This window comes from Zasmidium cellare (genome assembly GCF_010093935.1).
Source record: "Zasmidium cellare ATCC 36951 unplaced genomic scaffold M409scaffold_14, whole genome shotgun sequence".
Taxonomy (NCBI): domain Eukaryota; kingdom Fungi; phylum Ascomycota; class Dothideomycetes; order Mycosphaerellales; family Mycosphaerellaceae; genus Zasmidium; species Zasmidium cellare.
Genome location: NW_022986958.1, coordinates 678,952 through 706,001, shown reverse-complemented (window position 1 = coordinate 706,001; position 27,050 = coordinate 678,952). Strand labels below are relative to the sequence as shown.

The 27,050-nt window shown below is 54.0% G+C and overlaps 13 protein-coding genes across 13 annotated transcripts; 4 read left to right on the top strand and 9 right to left on the bottom strand.

Annotated features, from left to right (window-relative positions):
* Nucleotides 1-254: 254 nt before the first annotated feature.
* On the bottom strand, nt 255-2,119 carry M409DRAFT_53870 (uncharacterized protein; the record flags this gene model as incomplete). Its single annotated transcript, XM_033812492.1, has 3 exons — nt 255-1,146; nt 1,400-1,938; nt 1,991-2,119. The coding sequence occupies 3 exons, from the start codon at nt 2,117-2,119 to the stop codon at nt 255-257; spliced, it is 1,560 nt and encodes a 519-aa protein (XP_033668813.1).
* A 764-nt stretch (nt 2,120-2,883) lies between these two features.
* Nucleotides 2,884-3,895, bottom strand: M409DRAFT_65969 (uncharacterized protein; the record flags this gene model as incomplete). Its single annotated transcript, XM_033816737.1, has 3 exons — nt 2,884-3,577; nt 3,642-3,806; nt 3,861-3,895. 3 exons carry the CDS (start codon nt 3,893-3,895, stop codon nt 2,884-2,886), a joined length of 894 nt encoding a protein of 297 aa, XP_033668812.1.
* Nucleotides 3,896-4,251: 356 nt separating this feature from the next.
* Nucleotides 4,252-6,202, bottom strand: M409DRAFT_22068 (uncharacterized protein; the record flags this gene model as incomplete). The annotated part of the gene is made up of 4 exons (XM_033806172.1): nt 4,252-5,552; nt 5,602-5,669; nt 5,722-5,820; nt 5,874-6,202. 4 exons carry the CDS (start codon nt 6,200-6,202, stop codon nt 4,252-4,254), a joined length of 1,797 nt encoding a protein of 598 aa, XP_033668811.1.
* Nucleotides 6,203-7,345: 1,143 nt separating this feature from the next.
* Nucleotides 7,346-9,065, top strand: M409DRAFT_22067 (uncharacterized protein; the record flags this gene model as incomplete). Its single annotated transcript, XM_033806171.1, has 3 exons — nt 7,346-7,404; nt 7,462-8,784; nt 8,849-9,065. 3 exons carry the CDS (start codon nt 7,346-7,348, stop codon nt 9,063-9,065), a joined length of 1,599 nt encoding a protein of 532 aa, XP_033668810.1.
* A 535-nt stretch (nt 9,066-9,600) lies between these two features.
* Nucleotides 9,601-12,194, bottom strand: M409DRAFT_65966 (uncharacterized protein; the record flags this gene model as incomplete). The annotated part of the gene is made up of 2 exons (XM_033816736.1): nt 9,601-10,043; nt 10,106-12,194. The coding sequence occupies 2 exons, from the start codon at nt 12,192-12,194 to the stop codon at nt 9,601-9,603; spliced, it is 2,532 nt and encodes an 843-aa protein (XP_033668809.1).
* A 1,432-nt stretch (nt 12,195-13,626) lies between these two features.
* On the bottom strand, nt 13,627-15,658 carry M409DRAFT_22065 (uncharacterized protein; the record flags this gene model as incomplete). Its single annotated transcript, XM_033806170.1, has 2 exons — nt 13,627-15,284; nt 15,331-15,658. The coding sequence occupies 2 exons, from the start codon at nt 15,656-15,658 to the stop codon at nt 13,627-13,629; spliced, it is 1,986 nt and encodes a 661-aa protein (XP_033668808.1).
* Nucleotides 15,659-16,669: 1,011 nt separating this feature from the next.
* M409DRAFT_65965 (uncharacterized protein) lies at nt 16,670-17,425 on the bottom strand (the record flags this gene model as incomplete). The annotated part of the gene is made up of 4 exons (XM_033816735.1): nt 16,670-16,721; nt 16,777-17,119; nt 17,178-17,295; nt 17,360-17,425. 4 exons carry the CDS (start codon nt 17,423-17,425, stop codon nt 16,670-16,672), a joined length of 579 nt encoding a protein of 192 aa, XP_033668807.1.
* Nucleotides 17,426-17,977: 552 nt separating this feature from the next.
* Nucleotides 17,978-18,954, bottom strand: M409DRAFT_22063 (uncharacterized protein; the record flags this gene model as incomplete). Its single annotated transcript, XM_033806169.1, has 3 exons — nt 17,978-18,346; nt 18,398-18,458; nt 18,506-18,954. The coding sequence occupies 3 exons, from the start codon at nt 18,952-18,954 to the stop codon at nt 17,978-17,980; spliced, it is 879 nt and encodes a 292-aa protein (XP_033668806.1).
* A 1,730-nt stretch (nt 18,955-20,684) lies between these two features.
* Nucleotides 20,685-21,446, top strand: M409DRAFT_22062 (uncharacterized protein; the record flags this gene model as incomplete). The annotated part of the gene is made up of 2 exons (XM_033806168.1): nt 20,685-20,761; nt 21,059-21,446. The coding sequence occupies 2 exons, from the start codon at nt 20,685-20,687 to the stop codon at nt 21,444-21,446; spliced, it is 465 nt and encodes a 154-aa protein (XP_033668805.1).
* An 824-nt stretch (nt 21,447-22,270) lies between these two features.
* Nucleotides 22,271-23,196, top strand: M409DRAFT_22061 (uncharacterized protein; the record flags this gene model as incomplete). The annotated part of the gene is made up of 2 exons (XM_033806167.1): nt 22,271-22,409; nt 22,466-23,196. The coding sequence occupies 2 exons, from the start codon at nt 22,271-22,273 to the stop codon at nt 23,194-23,196; spliced, it is 870 nt and encodes a 289-aa protein (XP_033668804.1).
* A 111-nt stretch (nt 23,197-23,307) lies between these two features.
* On the bottom strand, nt 23,308-23,803 carry M409DRAFT_22060 (uncharacterized protein; the record flags this gene model as incomplete). The annotated part of the gene is made up of 3 exons (XM_033806166.1): nt 23,308-23,420; nt 23,487-23,600; nt 23,728-23,803. The coding sequence occupies 3 exons, from the start codon at nt 23,801-23,803 to the stop codon at nt 23,308-23,310; spliced, it is 303 nt and encodes a 100-aa protein (XP_033668803.1).
* Nucleotides 23,804-24,913: 1,110 nt separating this feature from the next.
* Nucleotides 24,914-26,011, top strand: M409DRAFT_22059 (uncharacterized protein; the record flags this gene model as incomplete). Its single annotated transcript, XM_033806165.1, has 4 exons — nt 24,914-25,344; nt 25,395-25,477; nt 25,544-25,700; nt 25,756-26,011. 4 exons carry the CDS (start codon nt 24,914-24,916, stop codon nt 26,009-26,011), a joined length of 927 nt encoding a protein of 308 aa, XP_033668802.1.
* Nucleotides 26,012-26,257: 246 nt separating this feature from the next.
* On the bottom strand, nt 26,258-26,933 carry M409DRAFT_22058 (uncharacterized protein; the record flags this gene model as incomplete). The annotated part of the gene is made up of 2 exons (XM_033806164.1): nt 26,258-26,764; nt 26,817-26,933. 2 exons carry the CDS (start codon nt 26,931-26,933, stop codon nt 26,258-26,260), a joined length of 624 nt encoding a protein of 207 aa, XP_033668801.1.
* Nucleotides 26,934-27,050: the final 117 nt, after the last annotated feature.

The following is a 27,050-nucleotide window of genomic DNA, read 5'->3' as shown; positions in this document are numbered from 1 at the left end:
CGCCGAAACTTTCGCCAAATCTTCATCCGCATCCATCGCTGTGTCCTGCGTGGTGTCATTCTTCGCTCGTTATCCATCTGTCATCCATCGCTGTCCATTCCACCGCAACCATCGCTGTGTCCTGCGTGGTGTCGCCATTCGATCTTTATCCACCTGTCATCCATCCGTCGTATCGATCATCGATTCCACCATTTCAATGTGCAAGGATCAGACATATACTCTGTCTCTCGCGATCTCTGCCTCCTTCGACAGGATCAATAGTCGACATTGTCGAACTGGTCAAACTCCCACTCGCTGACTCTGAGCGACACGTGCGAGACCCCCGCCAGGAACAGATCGCTCTTCCGCATCCACGCCTCAAACGGGAGCGTCATCTGCAGAGTCGCACAGTAAAGGTCGCCGAGGTGCAATTCTCTGATGTTGGCGATGCTGAGCGCCCCGATCAAGTGTCTGACCCAATCGTGTGCGGTGCTGTTCCAGTATTCGTACTCGTGTGCGTCTGCCAGAAAGCCCGAGGCGGCCTCATCGCTGGTGATGTCTTCGTCGGGGGTGGCGCTGGTGTACCAGGTCGTTCTAAGGTTGATGCCCTCCTTGTTGAGCCTCGATTGCCATGGTAGGATGTACACCTTCCGGAGACGGGGTAGAGATCTGAAGCCGGTGCTCAACGTGTAGGTGATGTTGAGAGGGGTGTCTTTGTACTCGGCCAGGATCTCGCGGTACGGTTCGTAGGCGTTCTCGCCCTTGGCTCCCCTCCGCTCAAACCCTTGTTGGCCATAGTCTTCTGAGTACTGCGGCTCGTAGAGCTGGTAAAAAAAGGACGAGAAGGTGAAGACGCCCTTGGGCGCGACCGAGCGCTCCAGGAGGCTGTGGCAGACGAACACCACCTCCGTCACATAGCGCTGGAAGAAGGGGGTCGCGCAGATGCGCGCGAAGCGCGACAACGAGCCGTGGGTGGCGTACACGTACAGCCTCGTGAACTTCTTGCCCAGGACCGAGACGACGAAACTCTCCCAGATCTTGGGGAGGGCGGAGCGGAGCGCGAGGATGTCCTGCTCGTCCAGGAGGTCGGTCACCATCATCATGAGCTCGGCGGGCATCTTGGTGGTGAAGTAGTCTTTCTTGGGGGCTTTCGCCCCCGTCTTCGACCTTCCATGGTCGGCAAGAGGTCGTTGTGGTGGTGGTCGGAAGGAGAAGGTTGGGGATGGAAGGCAGAAGTTCAGGGGAAAATAGTCAAAACGCGCTAAATTTGGCCGCCGTGGCAACGAGGTGAGATTTGTCCTTCAGTTCTTACAGATAAGGCAGCTCACTCCACTCAAGAGCACAAAACTAACATAGAAGAGAATAGAAATCTCGAAGGCGCGTTTTCATTCAGTAGAGCGTATACGACGCTCCCTCTCACGGTAAAAGATCACCCAAGCGCTTCTTGCAGTGCTTCTCCTGATCCTCGCTCTCCTCGTCATCAAAAAACAACATCCAGGCCTCACGGGCCCTCACGTCAACCAACATCCCCGCGTCAAGCTCATTCGCCAGCGCCTCGCACGCCTCCCAACAGTCCGACGCAAAGAGATCCCACACGGATCGATCCGACACGAGCAGCTTGTAGATGCTGCGACGGTTCTTCTCGCCGATGGCGTAGAGCCAGGCCTTGAGTTGGGGAAGCGCGCCGGCCTTGCAGTAGGAGCCCATGAAGATGTTCCTCTTGTAGTAGAGTGGGAGGGCGTCGGCTCTGATGCTGCGGCTGGCTTGGGTGATGGCCGGTTGTTTGCGGCGGGTGATGGCGGTGGTGGTGTTCCATTCGTTGATGGGGATGTCTGGGAGGCGGCTGTTGCAGCGGCGGGTGATTTGAATTGACTCGTCTTCGGTCACGGCCAGCTCGATGATGTGGAGGTGGAGCTCGACGGGCAGGTCGAGGAAGTTCTTGGGTGGTTTGGTGGTGGTCTGTACTGCTGTTAGTCTCTGCTGCGGATAAAGGGGTTAGGGATAGACTTACGGTGTTCTGAGAGGACGTCTTGACGGCGTAGCCTTGTTTGATGAATCTAGTTTTGTGATGTCGATGTCGATGTAGTGAAAGTGAGAGTGAGTTAGATCTAAGAGCGAAGGCACGACGGCACAGGTCCATTTATGTTTCGCCCCTTTTCACTCTCACCTTCACTTGTAGCTTTACTTCTTGTTTTACTTCTTCCTTCACTGCTAACATCACTTCTAACATCACTTCTGCATTTACTTATGCCTCACTTTACTCTTCACTCTAGCCTTCACTGTGGAGTTCATTTGAGCCCTCGCCTGCTACGTGACCCTATTGTTGCCATATCAGCTTTGCGCCTGAGGCGCTAGCATGGACTCGCGACAGACGCTTCCCCTCGATGTGCCTCCCAGGAACGATACCACAACAATCTCCTTTAGTCTCTCTTCGTCCCACGGATCGATGAACAGGCAGACTCCCATAGATCCGTAGGCACATGAATTGGACGGGAGGATCGTCCTCTTTTCTTCCACGAACGAGGTCTTCCTGACTATCCTGCTATCCTCCTACTTCCCATTACTGAATATTCTGACACGCAATAGATCTTAGCATGGATTTTCGTTCCGGCAGGGACATACTTGAGCTAGAGTCAGGGACACTGCGTACGGTGTTGTGGGGGAAAGAGGGAATGGGGAAGGCTGATCACTATATTCCGGAGGTTGTTTGTTCACAGTCGAGCACTTAAACTTGAAGGTTGTTGCACAGGTAATTTAGGTCGGATGATGGGGAACTTGTGACGGATAAGTGACGATCGTGGAAGGCTGAATGATGGTTGAAATTCCCACAGCCAGGAATACTGCTCAACAGTTTGGACGAGCGAGTCGACCTCATAGCCAGACCGTAAAGACATCTCCTTCTACTCAAGAAACCGCATCCCACCCAACCTCAACCCTCCCCTCCACACACCCCCAAAACTCCTCAATCACCTTCTCCCTCCCCTCCCCGCCCCTCACAGCCATATACCGCCTCTGATCCACACTCGGCTCCCAATCCCCCTGATGCGCACCCACCATCCTACCCCCCGCCTCCTCCAAAATCACCCAACCCGCACAAACATCCCAGGCCCAACATCCCGTCTCCCAATAAACATCCAGCGCCCCGTTCGCCACACCACAGAGATTCAGCTCCGCAGACCCAAGACTGCGAATCCCGTGCACCATCGCGCCGCCGATTTCCTTGCTCCCCGCGAGTTTCCGAAACGTCTTCGTCTTGACGTCGTAATCATTCCCATCGCGGTCGGAACCCCACTCCACCGCGACGAGGCAATGGCTCAGGTCCTGCAGGGGTTCTGGATCGCGGAGGGGGAGTTTGACGCGGTCGTGGAAGGGGTCCGTGAATTGGGAGCCTTGGCCTTTGATGCCTGTGTAGAGGGCTTTGGTGAACGGGTTGTAGATGACACCGACGACGGGCTTCTTGTCGATGGCGAGGCCGAGCGAGACGCACATGTAGGGGTAGCCGTGGAAGAAGTTTGTGGTGCCGTCGATGGGGTCGACGATGAAGGTGGGCTTGGACGTGAGGGTGTCGCCGGGTTGGTACGTTTCTTCGCCCATGAATCTAAGATCCAGCGTGGTTAGCTCTCGAGCTCGTTCCGTTCAATGCCTTTGAGGTTGGGTCGTACTCGAAATCAGGGGACTTCGCCTTTAACTCCGTTGAGACCATCTTTTCGACTGCTTGATCTGTTTCTGTGACGAGATCTGCCGAGTTCTTCTTCGTGCCGTGGCCTGCTGCAGCTGGCTTTGCAGATGTGACCATATCGCCCGCCTTGTAGGCGATTTGGATTAGGCTATGGCTCGTTAGTCGTGACGGATCTTTGCAACTTGCTAAATGCGTGACTCACAAGTCGTGGACTTCCCGGAGATTTACTGCACTCATCTTGCCGGTATTGCCTGTTGTTGATCGATCAGGAGAGCCAACAGAAATTGGGACATCGGTGAGGTGAAGTCCGGAAACTTTGATGACGTAAGAATCCAAGACCACGAGCGAGATCAGTTGGACATTCGAGGATCAGTCGATGCCAGAGCTACAAAAACGATACGAAAATTCATGCACCGACATCCATTCTACTTTTACTCGACATAAGCCTCCCAATGATCCATCAAGTAACCCCAAAACAAAACAAAAAGATCCGAGAATCGAAATCTTTCACGAGAGGCCGAGGGTATCCAAGAGCGTTCAACAAACCGAGCACTTTTTTTCGCCCATCGAACACCACATAGCTCGTACTGAAATCATAGTAATCGTTTCCTCTTCCGCTCATCGGGACCGCCTTCGTCTTCTCCTTCCCGCTCTGCTGTATCAGCTGGGTTGAGTAAAGAGTGTACGTTGCTCGCCATGCTGCTTCGACGCGTTGGAGGACCAGGCGTTTCGAGTCCTTTGAATGGGAAACGCGCACCTGGTAATTGCCAGCCAGCATCGTTACTGTTCGCGTAGCTGCTGCCAAAGCTGTTCGTATTAAAGCTCGGTGGACCTGTATCGTGAGGAGGAGCTGGTGACGGTTGCCTGGATCCGGCGTTGGACACTCTGGGTAGTTCGTACTGCGCGAGCGCGTCTCGGATCTGTTGATCGCCAGGATTTGTGGGAGCTCGAGGGGAAGACGGCCAGGCAGATGATGACTGCCCAGAGGCGTATGGTGATGTACCTTGTGGGTTGTACGATTGAGGGGGCTGACCACCCTCCCAGCCCTCCAATCGAATGTCGGCAGAAGTGTGTCGACGAGGAAGATTGGAAGGCGGCGAAGTCATAGTAGCAAGCGGATGTTGCTGTTGTGGTTGAGGAGGCGGTGGTGGTGGAGCTGGGTAGTTCGGTCGAGAAGGTGAGTATGCGCCGCTGCCCGTGCCGATTGAGCCATAGCGACGAGGGGAGACTTGGAGGTAAGATGGAACAGGTGCTCGAACACCAGCAGGTCGTGGCAGACCTGGTAAGCCTTGGAAGGAAGGTCTTCGAGACTCGTCGAATGGCCTCTGCCGTGGGGACATTGGCATTGGAGGCTCCAAAGGCGCGTTGTTCGGTTGGAAGAATGAAGGCTTATGTGGGAATAGTGGCTCGCGTTGCTCTTCAACCGTTCGTAATTGATCGATGTTGCGAGCGATGTCCTGACGCATAGCATAGACGTCGCGATGGATTGGATTATCCGGGTCTGGTACCATGGCTAGTAAATGCGAAGACAATTCGTTGTTCCAGTGGTGGCACCTTGCCAGTCCATCTAGAAGTGTCTGATACTTGGCGGTCATTGCCCCGTAGGCTTCCTCTGTACGTGCCAGTCGTGAATATGCATCGTGCATGTTCCACTCGAGTATCCCCAGGCGAGTCTCGACCGGATCAGGCATAGGTTCCATGGGAGTTCCAGGAGGTTGTGGAGTCGGTAGCTTGGGTGCGCTCGAGAAAGAGTCGCGATGTATAAGAGCATGTCTGGAAGCCCTTCGCTTGATCTCTCGCAGTCCGATCAAATCTCCTCGCTTGAAGTTGCCGGCACCGTGTTTGAACTCCCATAATGGCGAGTCTGGAGACCCTGTGTGGAAAACGTCGCTCACTGCTCGTGTGTCAGGTCGATCGCAAGTACCTCATCTGTTCAAACCCACCTTTATGAAACCCATACATGTTCAATTGACGAACAAAGGAGGAGATGTTGGTATGCTTGAAATATTGCCTGCCAAATCGGTCAGTTGCAATCCACGTGGTATAGAGTTCGATGGACGCACGCTAGGACTTTCGAGAACTCGGAAGATGGCGACATAACGAAGCTTTCGTTGGAGTTGGACCATGAGATGAGGTGTTGTATGCTGGTGTCTTCTAGCATGCTGTCCTGTTGTCAGCGATTGGGGAAATACCACCGTCTCGCGAGCGAACGCACTTGTATAACTTGTGTATGAATGCAGTCTGGACGACCTTGGGTTGCTGAGCAGCCGCCGCAGCTCCCACAGGTTGATGTGTTCCTCCATTTGATGTCTGTTGATTCTCACTCTGCCCCTGTTGCTGCTGCTCTTGTGTCCTGTCGCCATTCGGGCTGCTCGTGGGCGGGCCCATAGACGAAGGCTGCGATTGACTGACGTCCATTGGATCCCCTGCCGCAGTCACGGATGCAGAGGGCAAGATAGGTATGGATTTGGGTAGGCTAGGGTTGAAGGCTCGGTGGTCGGCTGCGAACGGGTCTCTTCTGAAGGGCTCGCCGACGGATGCCATTGAACCAGATCAAACGCTCTGTGGAAGCGCAGAGCGAGTATCTGCTGCGTACGTGGCCGCGATAAAGAGGGCCAAGATGGCAGCACGACTCGCGAGCAGCTCTTTTCAATGCGGATCCAGCTCTTGTGGGACCGTTCGCGTGTGCCCTGGTTTAGCTCTCGAACCCGGCCCAGCAGGAGATCAAGCCATCTCCAGGCTCCCCCGATATGCTACGCTTCGGCCCAGATGCCCGATTCCGTAAAGAAAAGCAGATGGAGTTGGACGACAGAGAGCGGTGTTGAGGTGCGGTCGCAAAGGACAAAGGGTTGTATAGGAGCGTTGCGAGATAGTCTAGGGATTCGCCGTCTGGAGGTGCTTTGTGGGGTTCCGGGAGAAGGGTACTATACGGTCCTATCCTCGTCGCAACCGGGTTGGGTCGACGTAGCCGGTGTGCGGGATACCAATGCTGGAAAGAACGATGTGTGCTTGAAAGTGAGGCGTGCTTGGCCGGACGGGCGTGCGAGGGGAGGTGTGGAAGAGGAGAGGAGAGGAGATGGTGTTGGTGTTGGAGCTCTCGAGTCCTTTCCCATCCCACACCCTTGGCGAGGTCTCCAGAAAGCAGTGATCGGCGGTCGCGTAAAGGGGCTAGGTATTCTCGACGACGGCCACCTTTTGTCCCTGCGCGTGTCGAAGCACTCCTCCGGAGTCATTCACCCAGAGCTCCACCGCAATAATAAAATAGCAGCAATAGCAGCATCCGAGTCTGGCTCGCTATACCGGACGTGCATTGCCAGACCAGCAGCGTGAGCAGCGTCCTCCGCAGCCGGACCACTCACCACACGACCCAGCCTGTCGGAACGTGGCTGCGTCTGTGTCCTACCCAAGGCGCAACGGGGAACAAGCCCTCATGCAACTCGGTGTCATGTCCAGATGAACCGCCATATCTGCGACTGATATTGTTCGGTACCAGCACTCTGGGTGTGAGACAGCCCTCTTACACAACACGTGGTCCGCCTCCGAATCGCTTCACCGCAACTGGAAAATGCAGATTGCCTGGGACCTGTCGATGGGACACTTGATGCGCGACGCTGTGCTCGCATAGACAACGCCAGGCACATCTGATATCCACTGCACCTCTTACCCGACATCTCCAACATTTACGCCATGGCCGAAATCCCCCGGATCATGGCGGGTGTCACCAACAAGCAAGACCGTTTGGCCATGTATGCCTCTCTTCCTCATCATTTTGTAGGTATGCAATGCTGATGACGAACCTGTAGGTTGGAGGCTCTCGTCGATGATCTCACTGTCGAAGAACGACGTGCAGTTTCAACCTTTCTCTGCCGAAAGAACGACCCGCTGCACATCTTGCCGATCGAGGTCGTCATCCAAATCACCACATACTTGCGATTCGAGGATGTCTGGAGATATCAATCGGTCTCGAGGCAGTGGCGGTTCATCCTATCCACCGACGAAGTGTTGAAATCGGCGGTCGCGAGATGGTATACCCACAGCGCAGAGGACAGCGCACGAAGCTCAGGCACAACGCCCCCAAGAGCAAAGGCGATTCACATCCAGGCCCTGCGAACCGGCTTACCTTTCACTACAAGAATTATCGAGGCACCTTATAAGGGAGACCGCGGTGTGGATGTCGTCACATCGCAAGTCGATCAATCATTCGCATTGAAAGGCCACAGGATTGCATACGCAAACCAGCCTTTTTATGACAGCCCGTACGTCACTGTTCACGATTTGATCTCCGGAGAGAAGTCACATCACCGAACGACTGCAAGAGAGCATGTTTGCTGTATTACCTTAACCTCGACCCTCATCGCCTACTTGAACTTCCAGGGAAAGCTTTATGCTCAGAGTCTATCTGATACGTCCCTCGACCCAACACAACTACGATTGCCGTCATCATCCTACTCTGCGTTCACCGCAGATGGGGACTTTTGCGCCATAGCTTTCGAAGCCTCGCACGAGCAGTACACCGTCGCCTTGTACGATCACCGTCAACAGCATTTGAAAGAGCTGGTCTTCCCCTGCCCGCAGCTCCATGGTCGCGAGGACCACGAGGTCGCGTTCCCAGTCGCGATGCTACTCAATGCGAAAGAGGAAACCATCGACATGTTTTGCGTTCGCATGCTAGCAGTGGACGAAGCTCCTCGACTGCACGACGTCTATTTCGAGCACAGACGCTACTCCTTCGCCGGAGACGAATTGCACGCATCACACTACCACAGAACAGCCATCGGACCTATGAAGCGTCAGCACCACCTCCCGTGCGCCGACATGCATCCAACGGGAGACGAAGGAGTCTACCTCTTCCGCGCATCCATCATGTACGCCCACACCAAGGACTTCCAGCACAGTCTTCCCTTCAACATCGTCCTCTGTTTCGACCGTCGCAAAGGCCAGCTCGAAGAACGATACTTCACCGGCGAGATCCTCGTGCCACGAACTGTCGAAAAAGGCTACGACCCCGATGAGCCCATTGACTTCATCCTCTGGAAAGACACGCACATCCGCGCCCACCCGGGCCATCTCGAATTCAGCACGGAGAACGCAGACGTCCAGGCCTCACTATCCCTCGACGAAGATCGGTAGCACTATCCCAGCATCATCTCGCACCCCATTACACGATGTACTAACATATGCCACTCCCAGGTACGAGACGCTCGAAGCCAACTACGACCCTCGCAACCGGCGCTTCTTACTGCCAACATCGACCAACTCCTCCCCACGCGACCACAACCTCTTCATCAACGACACGTTCCTCGTCCTCGTCACGGAGGAATTTTTCAAAGGCACACGTGACATCTACGTCTATTGCTTCGACCCTGGACTCGAGTGCGAAGGCTTCGTCGACGCTGGCGTACGGTGATCGAACGTTGGAGCTCCGGCGGTCTCGTTGTCACGCAGCACGTTCAGAAGGCATACGCGACATCTACGTCTATTGCTTCGATCCTTAACTCGAATGCGAAGGCTTCGTCGACGCCGGCGGTGTTTTCCTCTTGGCTTTACAGCCGTCGTAGCGCAAGCAAGCAGATCTTGCGTCGCAGAGAATGGTAGGTCCACCTACTACCGATGATGCTTATTCTCTGACAAGGGGTGTCGAAATCGATCAAGATGAATGTAAGGAATCCAATCAACGCGAAAGGTTTCTTGACGTTTTTATTTCCTTTTTGGAATTCTCTTTCTTTCTCTATCATCAAATCGAGCTCCCAGTCGGTGCCCTTCTAAACAAGGACCATATATAAATTTGTGGTATCATGACTTTTTCTCCCTCTCTTCATATTTTAATCCCATAGGGCAACGAAGACACCCTCCCATCACCCATTCATCACCAAGTATCCACGCGGCTCTCATCCAACTCCTCTACTCAGCGCAACATACCTCCTTCAAAGCCCGCCCACCCCTCACGAAGCCTTTTCCCCCTTCCCCTCCCCCTCCAAATCCACAACCTTGGTACAAATCCACGTACTCGCATACATATTCACGCGATCCGTACACGTCCCGGGCGGCACTCTCGCCGCAACCCTCTTGGGGCTAAACCCACACTCCTCGAACGTCTTCATATACCAAGGGTTCAAGCCGCTGCTCCTGATCAACACTCTGCCGCCGAGTTTCATCGCGCGGTTGACGGCTTTGCATTGCGCGGGGGCTTCGGGGCCGGAGGGCGTGAACCAGTCCATGCTGTCCATCAGGACCGCGATGGTGAGGGACGAGGGCTGCATGTGTGCGAAGACTTCGCTGAGTTCGTCGGTGTGGATGCGGAGGTTGTCGAGGGCGCCCGGGGTGGAGAGTTTGGTGTGCGATTTGGGCTGGAGGTAGGTTGGGTGGCAGCGGGGGGTGTAGTGGCCTAGAGGTGATGTGTTAGTGTGCTGGTCTCGTTCTCGGAGTGTGGAAGGTTGATATGCTTACCCAAAAGACACACGAGGTAGTAATGGTTATCCTCACTCAACAGCGTCTCGTTCGCCACTGGATCCAGCGTCTGCACGCCGTAGTTCCAAATCGCCTGTCCACTCTTCGTGGCACCGACATTACCAGGCTCACCAGTGCCGCTCTTCTCGTCCACGCTCGCAGGGTCGGTCTTACCACTCAACTGGAGCTTGAAGTCCTCTTCAATCATAGCCCTCTGCTCCCCTGGAACACCGAGAGCCTTCCACAAGAACCTCTCCGATCCAACGACGAAGTAGGCGAGGAGCTGAGAAAGGAGCACGCGACGAACACGCTTCGTCCAGATCTCGCGCTGCTCGGCCAGAGTCTCAACTGAGCACAGTCGGCGCATGTCGTTTCGTACGCCGAGCATGCTGCCGAGCCATGCAACGAGTCTGATCGCATGGCGGCTGCCACCGGTGTAGTAAAGACCGTTACCGCGTGGGCTGAAAGTCGATGGGCCAACATGGAGCCAGTAGTCGAAAGCGTGCGATGAAAGATGGGGAGAGAGCTTGTTGAGGAGCAAGTTGTGGAAGTCCTCATGCTTGCCCTCACCAAAGAGCTTCCAAGTATCCTCGTACGACAGACCGCGGAATGCCGCAACCTTGAGTTCGAGCAGGTGGTTCTGAGCTGGGTTCAAGTCGACCGCGTGGATACGCTTTGGACGTTCGGTGGCGTAGCTGAGGATGTTGTCGCCAGCAGAAGTGATAGCGAGAATGACATCTTCGGAAGTAATCTTCAACAGCCGCGAATCCATGCGAGAGTCTTCCCATGTGAAAGCGTAGATGTACTCGTCGTTGAACTGGCGGTGCTTCTGCAGGGTATCGTCGTAGTAGACCCTCGTCTTGTTGTTCTGGTAGTACGCAGCTGGGAGAGGCAGGCTCGCGGAAAGGTTCACCACAGCACTCTCATATGCCTTGCTCCTTCGCTCGGCGCTGGAACTCCTGCGAGCCCGTCGTGGAGTTAGGTTCTGAGCGTGAATATCCAAGGCTTTGATGAATGGGCTCTCCGTAACTTCAGCATCCACCGTAGCCAGCTGGCGCATTGGGTTGATCGTCGTCCTGGTGCATCCAACAAAAATGTAGTATGGAATGCGGAAACCCATGAGGTGGCATCTTCGGTTGGTGCTGATGATGGTACCGAACTTGTACTCGATGTAGTCACGACGGGCGCCTTCGAGGTTGACTCGGTCCAACTCGAACCAGGTTCTCCAGAAAACACGGCTGATCCACATGCAATGCCTGTCAATGCTGCCTCCAGTGTAGTTACGACCAGCGAATTCGATCTTGTTCTGAACGTAGAAATCGACCACACCGACGATACCATTTGGCGCCAGGAGATTGGCTACGCTGTCAATGGCCGGGTGGAACTCAGGAATCATGCTCAGGCTGTAGGACATGGTCAAGACATCCGCACCAACACTGTCACGTGTGTCCTCTTCGTAGGCCGCGCGACCGATGCTGAAGTCCCGCTTGTCGTCCTCAACACCAGCCTCGTAATCCGCCAGACGGAACGTCCTAGCATCCTCACAGATGACGTGGATGTTTTTCCAACCCAGACGCTCGAATCTCTTGCGGGCGATCTCGCACAACGAAGTGCTCAGATCGACGAGGTAGACGGCATGGAAGAAGTTGGGCACATCGATCTGCTGACCCATCTGCTCAATGTTCCAGCCAGTTCCGCCTCCAATGTCCACCCAGATGGGCTTGTTGGGGATCTGGCCCGTCTCACGGCGGTGCTTGACCTGAGCAGCTACCAGAGCCAGCATGTCTTCTCTTCCTTGAAGCAGCCTCGTGCGGGTGGCATCGTAGATGTTGGCCTGGGACTTGTAGAAGCTCTCGAGGGCGTCCTGCTGGTTGCCGGTATTGTCGCCGGTGTGCGGCTTGAAGAAGCAGGAGTAGGCGAACTGGAAGAACTGGTAGAAACCAGTGCCGGCTTTCTTGAGGGCGCTGAGTTCGGTGAAGAACATCAAGAACCACGCGAGCAGGAAGATGACGCCGCCGATGGTGGCCAGGCTCAACTGGCTCGTGGGGTTGGCCAGCATGTCGCTGAAGGTCGACGAGAGGGATGCCATGGTTGGCGAAGGGGAGGAGAGAGCTCGCGTGAGAGCGGTCTCGTAGAGCACACGATGGAGGAGAAAGACAGCAGGGAGGCAGAGGAGGGATCAGGCTACGGAAGAGACAGGAAGAGGAATACTTGGGGGAGGGAGGGTAGCTTTTACCTTTTTGCCAGGCGGTATGCATCTAACACATGCAGCGAGGAAAGATCCGCGCTGCTCGCTGGCTAGTAGCTGTAGCCTGCTGCTGCCGCCGTGAGGTGATCCAAGAGCCGCCGTCTCCGCCGGCCAAACGAACAAGTGTCCCTGTGTGCAGGAGACTAGTTCAGCCGAAGAAGCAGCAGACGCTGCGAATAGAGGGAAGCACGCCGCAACATTGATTCGAATTGATTGAAAGGCGCACCGAACCCCACGGCAGCATTGAGGCCAGATCGTCACAGCAATGCGTGCCCCGCCGCCCAAGCACAGGGCCCTGGTCGCTGCACGTCAATAATGCGGTTGGGGCAGTCGACCCACGAGCCATTGGCGACGCCTCTGCCCCCAATCACGCCCGCCAGAGACAACGCATGCCACCATCCCAAGCTCCCGACACGCTCTCGTGCAATCGTCGACGACAGCGCGATTCTCGCGTGCATCCACCACACCCGCAAGCGCACAGCGAAAAAGACTGGGGAAATTATTTCTCGCCCAAGCTGTTGCGTCGCCGTCCCTGCAGATGCGCTGAGCTTCCGCCAATGAGCGGCGGCGAGATTGCTGCGTGGGCGACTTCACTTGCTGCTGATGCTTCTCTACGCCCATCCTCTCCGAGATACAGCCTTGACGCTGACCAAGTACCGGCACGAGGAGAAGGTTGCGCAACGCCAACTTCGGGTGCTGCAGGGTGGGTGCGAATGGGCTGGTGATGCTGCTAGTGGGAGTCGATCGAGGTTGAGACCGCCGAGGATCGGATGAGATTTGAGACGAAGACGGGAGAGTGCTTTTCTCTTGTACCAAGGCGCTCCCTCTTGGGAAGATGCGCTTCGATTTGGAGAAGCCCTCGTTTCAAGACTCACCGCAAGCAGCATGTGCGGCGGTCTGGCCTTTGCAAGGGTAAAGTAGGTTGAGATCTGGCAATGCTAATCTTGTCAGGCCTCGCCCAACGCACGCGACAGCGAGCATTGATCACGCGAGACTCGTCGATAAGGCTCGCAAGTCGGCAGCGAATCCATATGCCAGAGGGCGAGAAGGGAAGAGAGAGACCGAAAAGAAAAAAGAGAACTCGACGGTAACTCACCAGTGAACAACATCACGCCAGGAAATGCACCATCGCTGGATTCTCATTGCCAGTTACCGCTTAGACGTCAGCAAGAATATGGACGAATGAGAGACGTGTCGTTCGGAATCATAGAAGAAATATACACTCGATGCCACAGATGCTACGCTCGTGGGCTGCGATATGACCGATTGACCTCTAGATCAGCCGGATCACACAGGAGCTGCCCACTCGGCGCACACATGGGATGTCACATCTCATATCCATACCCCCCTGGAACATCTTTGCGTCCGCTGCTGCTTCCGCTCCATACAGAGTCGAGAAGTAAGCACACCGGCGGTAGGTGTCCCGACGGCCGGAATCGTCAGCGGGTCGCAGCAGCAGCCCGTGCACATCGGGAATCTCCTGCGTGGCCCCAAACATATGAACTGCCGACGCGAGATATAGTTCAGACCCTTCCAGGTTCGCGGAGTCCCTGGAAGCATCCCAAACTACAGACAGAGTCATCTTGTTCGTCTCGCCGTCGGGTCCCAGGAAAGAGAAGATACGACTTTCGAACGCGGACGGCATGCTCCAATCCCGGGTGACCGTGACCTTGAATAGGTCGCATTTTAGAAGCAACGACGCATTCCTCACCTCGCTCATCTCGTCTTCTGACGCAAGCTCCAGTGCGACGTCTAGCACCTCCCAACGGTACTCCAGTGCCATGACCTGCGACGGCATCGATACAGTCCCCACGATCGATGCCCATGACCAGCTTGGCGCTATGTATGTCTCTACGCAGCGCGAAGGATGATCAACATCATGCACGAAGGTACTCGTACTCCATAGCAACGCCTTCTCGAGGTCGTTTCTCCACATGCCTGCCACATATTGCGTTCTGACGAAAGGAGAGAAGACCTTGGCGATACCAGCTAGGGCGACGAGTTTGTCCTTCGACTGCGTGAGCGAGCACCGGGAGTATGACTCGATGATACGGCCCCACGTTCGATAGACCTCCCGGCGGCCGGAGATGTCTTTCGCGTGCTCAATCGTTTTGAGATGTTCCACAAAGTTGGCCGAGATGCCATGTGTTTCTGGCATCCGCCAGAAAATGCCTCCGGGAGAAGACTCGGCAGCTGCCATTTCGGCACACTCCCAGGTGACTTGGTTTCTTCCGAACTGCAGGGTGCGTTGAGCCAGCAGTCGTTCCTGAAACACCCAACCCCGCAAGTTCAGTGGCGCGTTGCCGACTTCTGCATCCCAAAGCGAGTCATTCGTGAGGTGGTAGCGCTTGTCCATAAGGTCGATAGTAGTCGATATGGTAGGTTCGTGGAGTACCAAAGGATTGCGCTCAACAAACAGGCTACATGTTCCATCACTCGCGGCGGCGGCGGAGATGTTCAGGAGGGCCTTCGAATAAACCTTATCCATTTGAAGCGACTCTTTTCGCCAGTCACTTTCATCGTCGGCATCTTGTCTAATGCAAAGCGCGTCGATCCACAGGAGATATATTCCAAGGCGTGCGCAAACAGTTGCGGCATCTCTGAACACGCGAGGCATACTTGAAATAGGGAAGCCATTTGACATAGCCTTGTGCGTGTGTGTGGTCAGGAGAAAGGTTGGCATGTTCTGCCATCGATAGCTGAGGGTCAGATATGCACCAATGCAGACGTTCTCTGCCGTCTCAAGAACGCAAGCTCGCTGACGAGCGTGATCGAATCTTATCAGCCTCGATGGATACCACGACTGCTGCGGGTCAACTTTGCACTTGGGGTGTGAAGTCATGCATGTCTCGATCCACCCGGCAATCATATCCCAGGTCTCATCTGATGAAGTGTTACGATGCAACGGCGTCATCGGTGTCCCATCAAGTACTGCTGGGGATCAGTCGGTCGTAGGTCCACCTATCAGTCCACTTACCATGGGATTGGCTGTCTACAGGCGAGACGTTGAACATGGCAAAAGGGCGCGAAGATATCGACCTTGGGATGTTGTTGCCATGAATGAAGAATTTGTAGTCGTGCCGGCTGGTCCTGACGAAAGAATGCACGGCACAAGGCGACGTCTTGGAGTCAGCCTGGCTGAGTTGGCGATGCTGTACATCGGAGAACAAGTTGCAGAACGCAAAGCATAGTGGACATCCTGCGTCGGCGGCCTCCTTCAATCGTGCAAAGGTAGCGTGATGAGGCTGCTCTTCCGTGATATCGGGAAAGTCGCGGAATGCTCCAGAGCAGACTTGACAAAGCATCTTGTGCTTGTTTTTTGGATTTGGACCGCTGGAGTTGACATCACGTCGTTTTAGAGGTCTGTGGAGCCAGACTCCCCAGTTGTGCGGCTGTGCGGTTGTGCGGCTCCGCCACACGAGCTGCACGATTGTGATCGTGTCATTCATCGTCGCCGACGTAGCGGAGGAAGTCGAGCCTGCCGATTACTTGGATGTATCTCAAGATATGGTCTATGAAGACCGTCTCTTGAGAACAGGTGTAGTCGAGTTCAATTTGCAATTCCTTTGCAAACTCGTCGCCAAACGCGAGGCAAGTATATATACGATCTCTCTGGTGGATGCACCACTTGCAAGGACGCATTCGCTCTAGAACATGGACATGAGTCTCTGTATTCTGCCTGCCAGAGGCATATTCCCAGTAAACTCAATTCGATGGAAAAGCCTCTTGCCTTGAGGGTGGTGATCGTAAAGGCCCCAGGAGGAAAAGTGGATAGCAGTGACCAAATTACGGAATGAGGTCTCCAGCTCACCGCACTTGACCGTGGCAGATTCTCTGCCAATCCTGACCTCCTGCCATACTGAAAGACGCTTAAAGTAGTCTCGCTCAAGGAGGTGTGTGAATGCCCAGAGTTCTGCTTCCTTTACGAGCGAATCCAGACTGGCTCACCGTTTGCTTCCGCAGCAGCAACTTGGCCGGTACCTACATTGACCTCAACAGTACGCCCGACCGTCTCGATCCAGTCAATCGCTCGTTCGCTATCATCCGCAGAAGTTCCCACCCAAACGATCACGCTTGAAGCCTTGGAGTAGATCTTGGTGAGCATCGACACCTGCCGGCCCTTCTCCAGGAAATCGGCCTGATTGATATATAGGAGACGGACTGGTGATGCTCTTCAAGTCAATCATGATGTGAAAGTGTGGGAAGATGGAAATATTTCTGTCGTCGAATCTGTGGAATTGAACGCTCGCTCTGTCCAGCCCATGCATGTGTTGATAGTACAGAATGTATCGCGTACACAACTCCAATCCAATGCTTTACTTTTTGGAAGCATCGTATCGGGCCTTGCCAAAGTCCCAAGGCACGTACCTGTATCGAATGTCAGCCTACACTCTTCATCTCTCGTGTAGTACTGTTGACTCACCTGTACTTGATCATACTCTGGATCTGCCTCCTCATGGTCAAAAACACCAGAATCAACCAATACACCACCAGCACCGGCCAGAACACCGGCAGGTTGAAGATCTCGCTCCAGCTGCACAGAAACGCCAGCCCGATCGCCCTCGTAGCCGAGTGCCAGAACTTGAACTCAGGCAGTCTCCGCACAAACGGCTTGAACTCTTGATCGTTCTTCGTCGGCAGCGCCGAGTCTTGTCCTGCAGGCACGCCATCTTCCATGTCCGTATCTTGCTCGAGCGAGGGGTCGAATTTGGGAGAGATGAAGGCGAGGAAGAGGTTGAGGAGGTAGATGCCTAGCGCGTAGGCGACTGTACATGTGTTAGCTCTTTCTCCGTCTCTATCGTTTTGTGGTTATCTCTTCCATACCGATGTACCATCCTTGCGCGAACACTATGCGTAGGCCGAACAGGAGGAACAGGGCGCCGGTGCCTGCCCAGCGGTAGGCGATGAAGGGAGTGGACTTGTCGAGGTAGGTTTGGTACAGCTTTTGCATCGTCAGTCTACTCCATCTCATTGCACTCATTTGCGCATATTCTCCATGTTCTCACCATCTGCAGCCGACTGGTATGGGCAGACACTGCCGCAAAGGGCGTGTCCGGTTCGGGAGCGTCCATTCAGGCGTCAATTGGCGGTCCCGTCAAATTCTTGAGGATTGCGCAGAGTATGGAGGTGATGTGGGTGGTTTGCGCAATGCGGTGAGGTCGAATGATGGCGGTTGTCGAGATGGCGAAATCGCTTCTCGCGTTTCTCAATCTCAACGTGTCGCCCTGAGAAAGCTGCGCACTGCCACAGAAAGCCCGTGCTGATTAAGGTTTCAGCCTCCTGCAGCTCCCTTCACGTGTCGGGAGCGCGAGGCCGCGGCTCGGCCAAAGCTTTCTCCGCAAGTTGGCTTGTGAAAGACGACCTCATGTCTGGCTCATATCGAGTTATAGTAACGACGGCTGTACTTCTGATCATTTCTAAAGCAACTGCCTGCCGCGGGGACTGAAAATCCCAGCTTGCACGACTTACGCGGCCAGCGACCGTCCTCTCGTTCGCATACCTTTGCACGCGCCGAATGAGATCTCTTTTGTGCATTCTGCTAGACTATGGATGTACTATTGAACCTCTAATCCTCGTGAACTTTCAAAGACGAACGAAATCGTGTGACCCTGGATACTGATTTTCTACTGGCCAATAGCGGCCAGTTGAACTGTCATGAACGCCTGAACCGCACTGCCCACTGTCGTCAGGAACGCGCTCCATGCTGTAGGAACCTTCAGGTACAAAGGGATAGCCACCAAGGAGCTAACCAGTGCGACAATGGTTGGCACCATCCATGTCCACATCGGCGAAGTCACTTTACTCCAGAGAGCGGAACCTGCAATCAACAACGAGAACCATTGCATGATGCTGCCTTGGAGCAGCAACCAGAAATCGGCGTCTCGGGCTGTGCCAGGCTCTGGGCTAGAATATTTGTATGCGAGCGCAAAGGTGGCACTGTTGCACGTCATGGCGAAGACGGTGAGCCAGAGGGTCCAGTAAAAACGGTTGCCCTGCGTCAGTGGATTAGCACCTCTGTGTTATAAGACTATTCAACTTCGTACCTTCTTCTGATCCAGTATCTTGGAGAAAGACTTCTCGGGAATTACGTCCACAATCTCATCCCTAAACCCTGTCAATGCTGTCTCTTTCGCTAATATAGACTGGCGTACCAAGGCTTTACCCTGTTTTCATTGCTCCATCTTCTATGCATGCCGTCAGACAACTCTTTCAGTATATTCCATTTCCGTCTACAAAGCTTGAACGTTGGGGTATCGATCAAGTCAACTGCAGCAGCTTTGACAAAGGATTGCGACATTTGGTGCATCGCGTCCTCCATGGACCCCAGATTCTGCTCGAACACGGTTGGGTATTGAAAGCCACCGGAAGAGTCGGGCTCAACGAGCTGCAAGATCTTTTGAGAGCTCTTAGTATACAGTAGTAACATCTTCTTGTCGGTAAGATATGTCTTCGAGAATTCCTCCTTGCCATCTTTGATGGCACCAAACTGTTGATATACTTGCTCGATTTGGTTGCATGACTGTTGAGCCTTCAATTGCTCCGCTGAATCGCCTCCAGTAGCGGGCGTTCTTATAATCAATTCGTGACAGACAAGTGCCATGTCAAGAAATATGTATTCGACTTTTGCTAATGCCTCGGCGAAAGTAATTAGGCGATCGTCCTGCAGAGGTTGCTCGGTGAATCTCGCGCTAATGACATATTTAGGAGGAGCCGCTGATTTGATGTTACAATTCTATAATCTCAGTACGACTCGTTGAAGACTTGCCAGGCAGGCCAGGTTGGTTGTACGCGACTTGTGACGCTTGAGTCCTTCTCCGGGCTTGGTCGTTTCGTAACAGATCGTGTGCCGTACTACTTGTTGCCATCGTTCGATCTAGCTAGGTGCAGATAAAAGTTGCAAGGAGTGCAAATGCCGCTTCAGTTAGGAATTGGAAACGGCGGACACTCAAGCTATAAATTAATAGACAGTCGCACACAGTTCCAGGCTCAGCAGAGAGGCCACCAATCATAGCCTTAAGTACAGATGTTTCTTTGAGGCACAGGAGGCTGTGCTGGGTCGCACCAACAGTCCCAGGCTCAGCAGAGAGGCCACCAATCATAGCCTTAAGTACAGATGTTTCTTTGAGGCACAGGAGGCTGGGCTGTGTCGCGACATCATTTAGAGAAAAGATCGATAGACCGGCGGAGCATCAATTGGCTCACAACTAGAGTTATCAGTATGCTGGCGCTCACTTGAGAGGTATGTCTCAGGGCTCACGAAAGAAGTGCACCCTCTTATTAGCAGCCTTGGCTAAGAGAAGGTGGATCGTGGCGCTTATAGAAGTCTAAGCCTTACTATGGCGTTGCGAGTTTCCGTCGCTTCCCTCTACCCATCTGCGGGATTTTTGGTCCACTTCTAGGAAGGCATTTGGCGCCCTTGGCTGGCATAGTGTTAACGAGGGGCGGGGCCGTAGCGATCGAATTGTGCAGGCGATTGGAGTAGGAGACGCAGCCTCTGAACAGGGGCGTATTCGTGTTGACGAGGGTTGGAGACGGAATAGAGAGTGGTCAAGTCGAGAAGGATGTCGCTGTCATCTCGATAGTCGTGGCTTCTCTCGTGAGCTAGCCTACATACTCTACTATATTCTCGCAATTCCTACTACACGTAAAACCCAAAAAACTACAAAGTCGAACACGAAACAGCAAAAAAGGAAATCGTTGTCTTATTTGGCTACCTAGCCCGCCCAAAAAGCAAAACAAGAAGAACTAATACACCGCTGTACTAGTTCGAAGACAGAAATTATATTTTTCATGTCTTACTTTTTCGCCGTTTGGTCGTTTGGTCGTTTCGTTCGGTTCGTGCCACTTCGGTCGTCTGGCCTGCCACTTCGATCGTCTGGCATTTCGTTCGTTCGGTCGGTCGGTCGTGTGTTGTCGTGATTCGAACCCTCCTCCCTTTCCTTCCTCCCCTCCAAATCCTCCCTGTCCCGTCCTCCGTCCTCCGCCCAACCCGCTACACCACCAACGCCGAATCTGATTCGACGAGGGGTAAAGCTTTGGGACACATATATGCCTAAGAATTGGTTGTGCTGAAGTTGCGGCGAAATCTGTCTTTAGCGTGCGCGCTAGGCTGGAGGGGGAAGGAGCGGGTTTGCGGTACCGTTTTTGAGATTTCGTACGGCTGGCGTCGTATGCATAGGGTTTGCAGTGCGGTGTGGATAGGTACGGAATTGCATTTATGTTCCTGCTCGTGTTTAATGTTCCTTCTCAGCCTCCACGAGCTAACACGTCTGTGACGTGCAGGCACTTACTAATTAGCGAGCACCGCCTCATTCATCCACGATCGAAACCATGAATTCAGATTACCGGGCGTGGATAGGGCTGAGGATTATGAAAAAGGTAGGTCTACAGCGAAAGCTAAACATCCTGTAAGTTAGCGCTTCAGGGCACTTGTGCATGAACTGCGTACAACGTACTTTGCTTCAGATCCGGACGTCTATTTGTCTCGTAATAAGAATCCTTGACTGTGGTGTTAGTAGAGAAACGTTCTGGTGGGCCCTACGAGGATGCTAACAGCTCGTTTTGATTGGCGTTGTGGATATGTCAGCGGTAGGGAGACGGGGCGATCGAGGTCGTGTGGTGAAGCGCCTTCATGTGGATGTTTTTCGACAGTCGCGGTATAAATGAGTCGAATGCCACCGGCATGTGGCCTTGTCTCCTCGCAGTAGCAAGCAACTCTTCCAGATAGCCGCAGACAACGATACATCCCTCGCCACATCCAGCATCGTCACCATGCCGTCGTCCCCAATCCTCGCGCTCTCCATCTTGTCACTCGCGACACTAGGCCTCAGCTACCCATCCCCCTTCCCTCGCGCCTGCACCAACACAAGCTTCGTCCTCACCAACCCCCTCTTCGGAGAATGGGGACAAGGCAAATACGCGCAAATCGTCAACGGCGGGAATGTAGGCCAGGCCGGCGCCTTCGTCTCATACTTCACAACCAACGTCTCCAGCGCCGCCCAAGTCTACGCCATCGAAGCCACCACCGGCCGCTGGTTCTTCACGGACCCCCAGGGAGACAAGTACTTCGCCTGGTCCGACGAATTCGAATAGCCGTCGGTCAACTTCGATCTCCTAGAGGACATCCCCGGGAAGGATTCGCGGGGTGTGACAGTATTCTGCGATGTTCCGAAGGCGAATGGGGAGACTTTCGCTTGTCGTGGGAATAATGATACTACGTTTGGACAGTTTGATGTGACGTATGGGAATCAGGGGGAGCCGATTTCGCTGGTCGAGGGGAATGCGACGGGGCCTTATCCGAGGCCCAATCCGAATCAAGAGGAGTTTGCGTATGAGGGCGGGGTGAGGATTGAGGTGCAGGGGCTTGGGTGTAGTGAGTGATTGTCGATGATGAGACTTGGTAGGGGCCAAGGGTCAATGAGTGGCCGAGGTGGTCGATTCGAAGTTGTGATACGGTCTGAAGAAATAGCCTGTAGTGAACATTCGTTGAAGAGCGGGCAAAGAGTTCGATTTCGAACGGTCTTCTCGATAATAGTTTCTTGGAATATGGTGCCATCAAGACGATGCTGTCCTAAAGAATTCGGTTAGCAAGCCTCACGATGCCGCGATCATCTCTTCGAAAAGCCCCATGACTTTGCCAGTGAATAGAAAGACTACTTGATAAGAACATGAGATAGACTCAGTCCTCACAGTTCGCATTGAAATCGCAACGAAAATGTGAGTGCAAAGAAGAAGTGAATGGACTTCCATCCTCAAGCTTGGCGTGTGACGTCTCAACCCAAGAAGGGAGGAGCATCGCGCACGAGCCATCTCCGACTGCCGAAGCTCCTCCTCAATGGCTAGCTAGCAGCCACCTACTTCCCTCCAACTTCTCACCTTGATCCTGCTGGCTTAGATCACTTTACAGCGACAACAAGATGCTGGCATCACGAGTACGACCAGCTGCCACGCAGTTTGGCAAATTCATCGTCCCTCTACGAGCACAATACTCCAGCGCAGCACCGCAGAGCTATGAGCACATCAAAGTATCGACGCCTCGACCGGGCGTTGGGTTGGGTATGCCAGGATCCCACAACGTTGAAACGTGGGAACGATATACTGATTACACACAGTCGAACTAAACCGCCCCAAAGCCCTCAACGCCCTCTTCACCCCGCTCATCCTCGAACTCAACACCGCCATGAAAGCCTTCGACCACGACCCCTCCATCGGCGCCCTAGTCCTCACCGGCTCGCACAAAGCCTTCGCCGCCGGCGCCGACATCAAAGAGATGAGCACCAAAGACTTCGCGGATGCGTACGGGGCGGATTTCATAGAATCCTGGTCGGAGCTGCCCAACACGATCAAGAAGCCCGTCATCAGCGCTGTCAACGGTCATGCTCTGGGAGGTGGGTGCGAGTTGGCGATGATGTGCGATGTGTTGTACTGCAGTGAGAAGGCGAACTTTGGACAGCCGGAGATTAAGCTGGGGGTTATTCCTGGCGCGGGTGGGAGTCAGAGGTTGACGAGGGCGATTGGGAAGAGTCGGGCGATGGAGCTGATTTTGACGGGGAAGAATTTCAGTGGACGGGAGGCGTTTGATTGGGGTCTTGCGGCGAGGGTGTTTGAGACGCCGGAGCAGTGCGTTGATGGCGCGCTGGATACGGCTGAGCAGATCGCTAGCTACTCGAGGATTGCTGTGAAGGCGGGCAAAGAGGTGGTTAATAAGAGCCAGGATCTCGGGATAAGAGAAGGTGTGGAGTTTGAGAGGAGGCTGTTCCACGGCCTCTTTGGGAGTGAGGACCAGAAGATTGGCATGCAGGCGTTTGCCGAGAAGAAGAAGGCGGAGTGGAAGCACAGGTAAGGAAAGACACCATATCAAGTGCTATAATTGTACATATACTCCCATGCCCCTGTCGTCATGTCTTACTACAAGCAATTGCCCCATCTCTTACACACTCTCGGCGTGACCATCTCACTTCTTCATCGCGATCCCAAGATGATCAGCAGAGCCCGTCTGCTGGTTGGTAGTCTGGCTCACAGCATCGACACCAGTACCCCCAACGGTAGGTCCAGTCCTCTTATTGCCTATCCTCACAAACGTCAGCAAACCCACCACCATCCCAATAGAAGCTCTCCTCAAAATCAACATACCGCCCGCCATCTCCGTCAGACTCTTATTCGCCGCATCCGCCTTCTTCTGTCCGCTCGACTGCGTCTGTTCCGTGATGACGTTGCCGACGGTGCTGGAGGCGTCTTGCAGACCGCCTGATGAAACATTCAGTGTCAGCATCGAAACATGTTTCCCAGATGCAGATGACTAGAAGGATGTTGCTTGATCGAGGGCGCGCTCGTGGTTGGATGACGACGGGACTGGATCTGGATCTGGACTCACCACCCTGCCCCTGCCACGCATTCTTCATGGAATCCATCAGGTTGACCCAAAAGCTCTTCTCCCAGATCGTACTCATGATGTCGTTAGCTCTAACCGACACTCGACAAACACTCCTCTCAGTCGAGGATGAGGATTCGAAGCAACTACTCACAGGATTGATGTTTCAAAGTACCAAGGTCTTTGCTTCCTGCACTCCTCAGAAACTCTGGTTGTCAGGAGGTACACTCACTCGAGCGGACGCGTGCCCGTCGTGGTTGGTTTAAAGCTCCTCACACGACATCGGACGTGAGCTGGCGACGTCATTGCACATCATGAAGTGGTGGGAGAAGTTGGCAGGGTTGGCAAGTGGGGAAGAAGAAGGGGGGATCTTCATGTGGATGCACAGGATGTGCAGACGTGAAGACGAGGATCTAAATAGAATACCGTCAAATCGTCCTACTTCTATATACATGCACGCGTGTTAGGGAACAACAGACGTCGTCGTTATTCAGGCTCTTTCGTCACCAGGCTGCGCTTCAGGCAGGCTTCGCGCTCAGCATTCGTTCGGCATCTCGATGAGACAATCGAAGTCAAATAAGAATACAACACGATACAATCAATATACCTTCTAAGCATACCAACCAACCATCTCACAAACGCAACCAATACCCATCCCATCAAATCCACCGTTCCTCCCATCTCGCATTCTACGGCTTTCTTCCCCCAAGCAGCTCCTTACATAAGGGCTCGCGATCCTTTACCGTTATACACGTACACGTAAAACAACAACAAGAACCAAAACACAACACAATCCAGCAGCGCGGTACTACCTTCTTCGAGCATCAAGCTTGTATAGATGATGAAGAATTCCCCAAAGCGAACTTCGCACCTAAGTAGTTATCGTTCCGACTGACTCAAAAAAGCTACTAAACCGCAATCCACCAATGCTCAGCACTTCAGCCGCGGTCCTCACTCAAGAGGGGCATAGTCGAGCTGAAAATGCAAGCCAAGTCTGTAGTACGCCTTACATTGCTCGCACATTTTCTCGTTTGCAGTTTAAGCTGCTAAGCACAGGTCAGCGTCGCGCCGCGCAGGAATGCAGGGCTGAAGTGATCGTCGCTATAGTTTGAATGTTTCCTCCCACATTCGTTGAACACATTTCTCTATAGTCTACTCGTTTGACATTGAACGTCTTGCCAGCCAAAAAATGCCCTCCAAACCTATTGAATTCAAGACGATTGACCGCACTACTTTGCGGGGACACCTCTACACCCCCTCCTCCAGCCACAATGCCACCGGCAAACCCCTCCCCTGCCTCGTAATGGCGCACGGCTGGTCCTGCGTCCAAGAAATGGAACTCCCCAGCATCGCCGAACACCTCACCTCCACGCTCCCCCTCGCGGTGCTAACCTACGACCACCGCAATTTCGGCGCTTCAGATTCCCGCGCAGGCGATCCGAGGAGGGAGATTGTGCCGGCGGAACAGGTGAACGATTTGAACGATGCGGTGACGTTTGTGGGCGGGTTGGAGGGGATTGATGCGGAGAGGGTGGGCGTTTGGGGGTATTCGTATGCTGGGGGGCATGCAATTTGTGCGGGGGCGGCGGATCCGAGGGTGAGGGTTGTTGTGGCTACGGCGTGAGTTTCCGAGTATGTGATGGGGATTAAGGATGCTGATCTGTGGATAGGCCGGTGGTCAGTGGTTGGGGACAAGCGCAGAGGGTGATTCCTCCAGGCTCAAGAGAGGCGGTTTGGGGGGCGTTCGCGGCGGGTACGTGAATTCCATGATTGGGACGTCTCACGGTGGGTGTGGTCGAGAATACTAATTGTTTGCCAGATCGCAAAGCAAGAGTCGACGGCGCCGAACCAGCACGCATACCAGTTGTCTCTGAAGATCCTGCTGCACCCTGTACGATGCCATCGCGAAGCGCACACGCGTGGTTTTCGAAGTGGGAGGGAAAGAGTTCCTGGGTAAACGATCTCACAGTTCGAACGTATGGGCTGGCCTGAGTGATCGATATGCGATTCACTGCTGACAATCCCTTGTAGGTCCTGGATGGGAGCGTATATGGAGCCTGCTGGCGTCATTCAATACATCAGTCCACGATCTCTGTTGATGCTGGTAGCCGAGACGGATTGCGAAGCGCCGGTCGAGCTCGCTATCGATGCGTTTGAGAAGGCGAAGCAACCGAAACAGCTTGAGATCCTTCCAAGATGTGGGCATTTCGACATATTCGACGGCCCGGTGTTTGAGAGGTTATTGAAAGTGACCGTGGAATTCTTGCAAGAGCGACTATTGTCGTGAAGATGTGAGGCTGGATGAGTCGAGTCTGGGAGACGTTAATAGTGCTGCGAAATGACGACCTTACCAGCTTGAACAGAGCAGCGAAACAACATATCAAATCTTTGCCATTTCTGTTTGCGCCGACCGGTACAGTGGGTAGTCGCCGGAGAAAGCCTGCAATGTACATGTCCCTAGAAGCCCACTCCTTGAGTGTTTCTGGGTGCTTTTCAATCCTTTTTGATGCCCCTCAACTTATTTTCGTCCTCCTCATGACGGCTTCTTTCCTTGCCTCTCTGCCTCCAACTCCCTCTCGGCATTCTGATAGTACTTGGCCGTATCCACACCATGCTGGTTATGGTTGACGAAGTTGAACCACGGCATGACGTGGATGAACACGCCACTGTATCTGCTCTGCCTCGATGCCGCTCCTTGCATATACTCAGTCAATCTCGTCTTGCCATAAAGCGGCTCGCCTCTCTTGACACGGTCGGTCATCTCGCGCATGTCCATTTCGATCTCTCGTCGGTTCTCGGTGAAGCCGTAAAATCGGTTGACGGATCGCGAGTAGAAGTAGAGGAAGCCGGCGGAAACTGAGAGGGCTCCAGAAAGGCGCATAATCGAAGCGAAGCCGCCCTTGCCAACCTCGCTGGGGGAGATTTTCTCCCACCAGAGCATCAGGGCGGGTCCGGCAGCGGCGAGGGCGGTGCCAGCGAGGTAGTCGCTTGTGCGCGCATACTTGACGACGCGGGTGAAGTGAGGATCGGAATCGATTAGCTAGTTCACGTTAGTGAGAGGTATATAGCTTCGAGCGAGGAGTTGGCTGTACTGGGTAGTCGGAGTTGAGTCTCTTCGCAGGCACCGGGGGCAGACCAGTCCGGCCCAATTCAGGACCTTCACTGATGGAGACATTCTCGGGCGGTCGCTGGGTCTGTGTTTGGGACATGGTGGGCGGTGTGGTGTGTCCCAATGGCTGCGAGATGCGAACAAGCAGGTGAAGTGAGTAAAGGGCGTCGGCGATTGGACCGCAGCTGGCTGGTCATGTGAAGACGAGTTTTGGGCT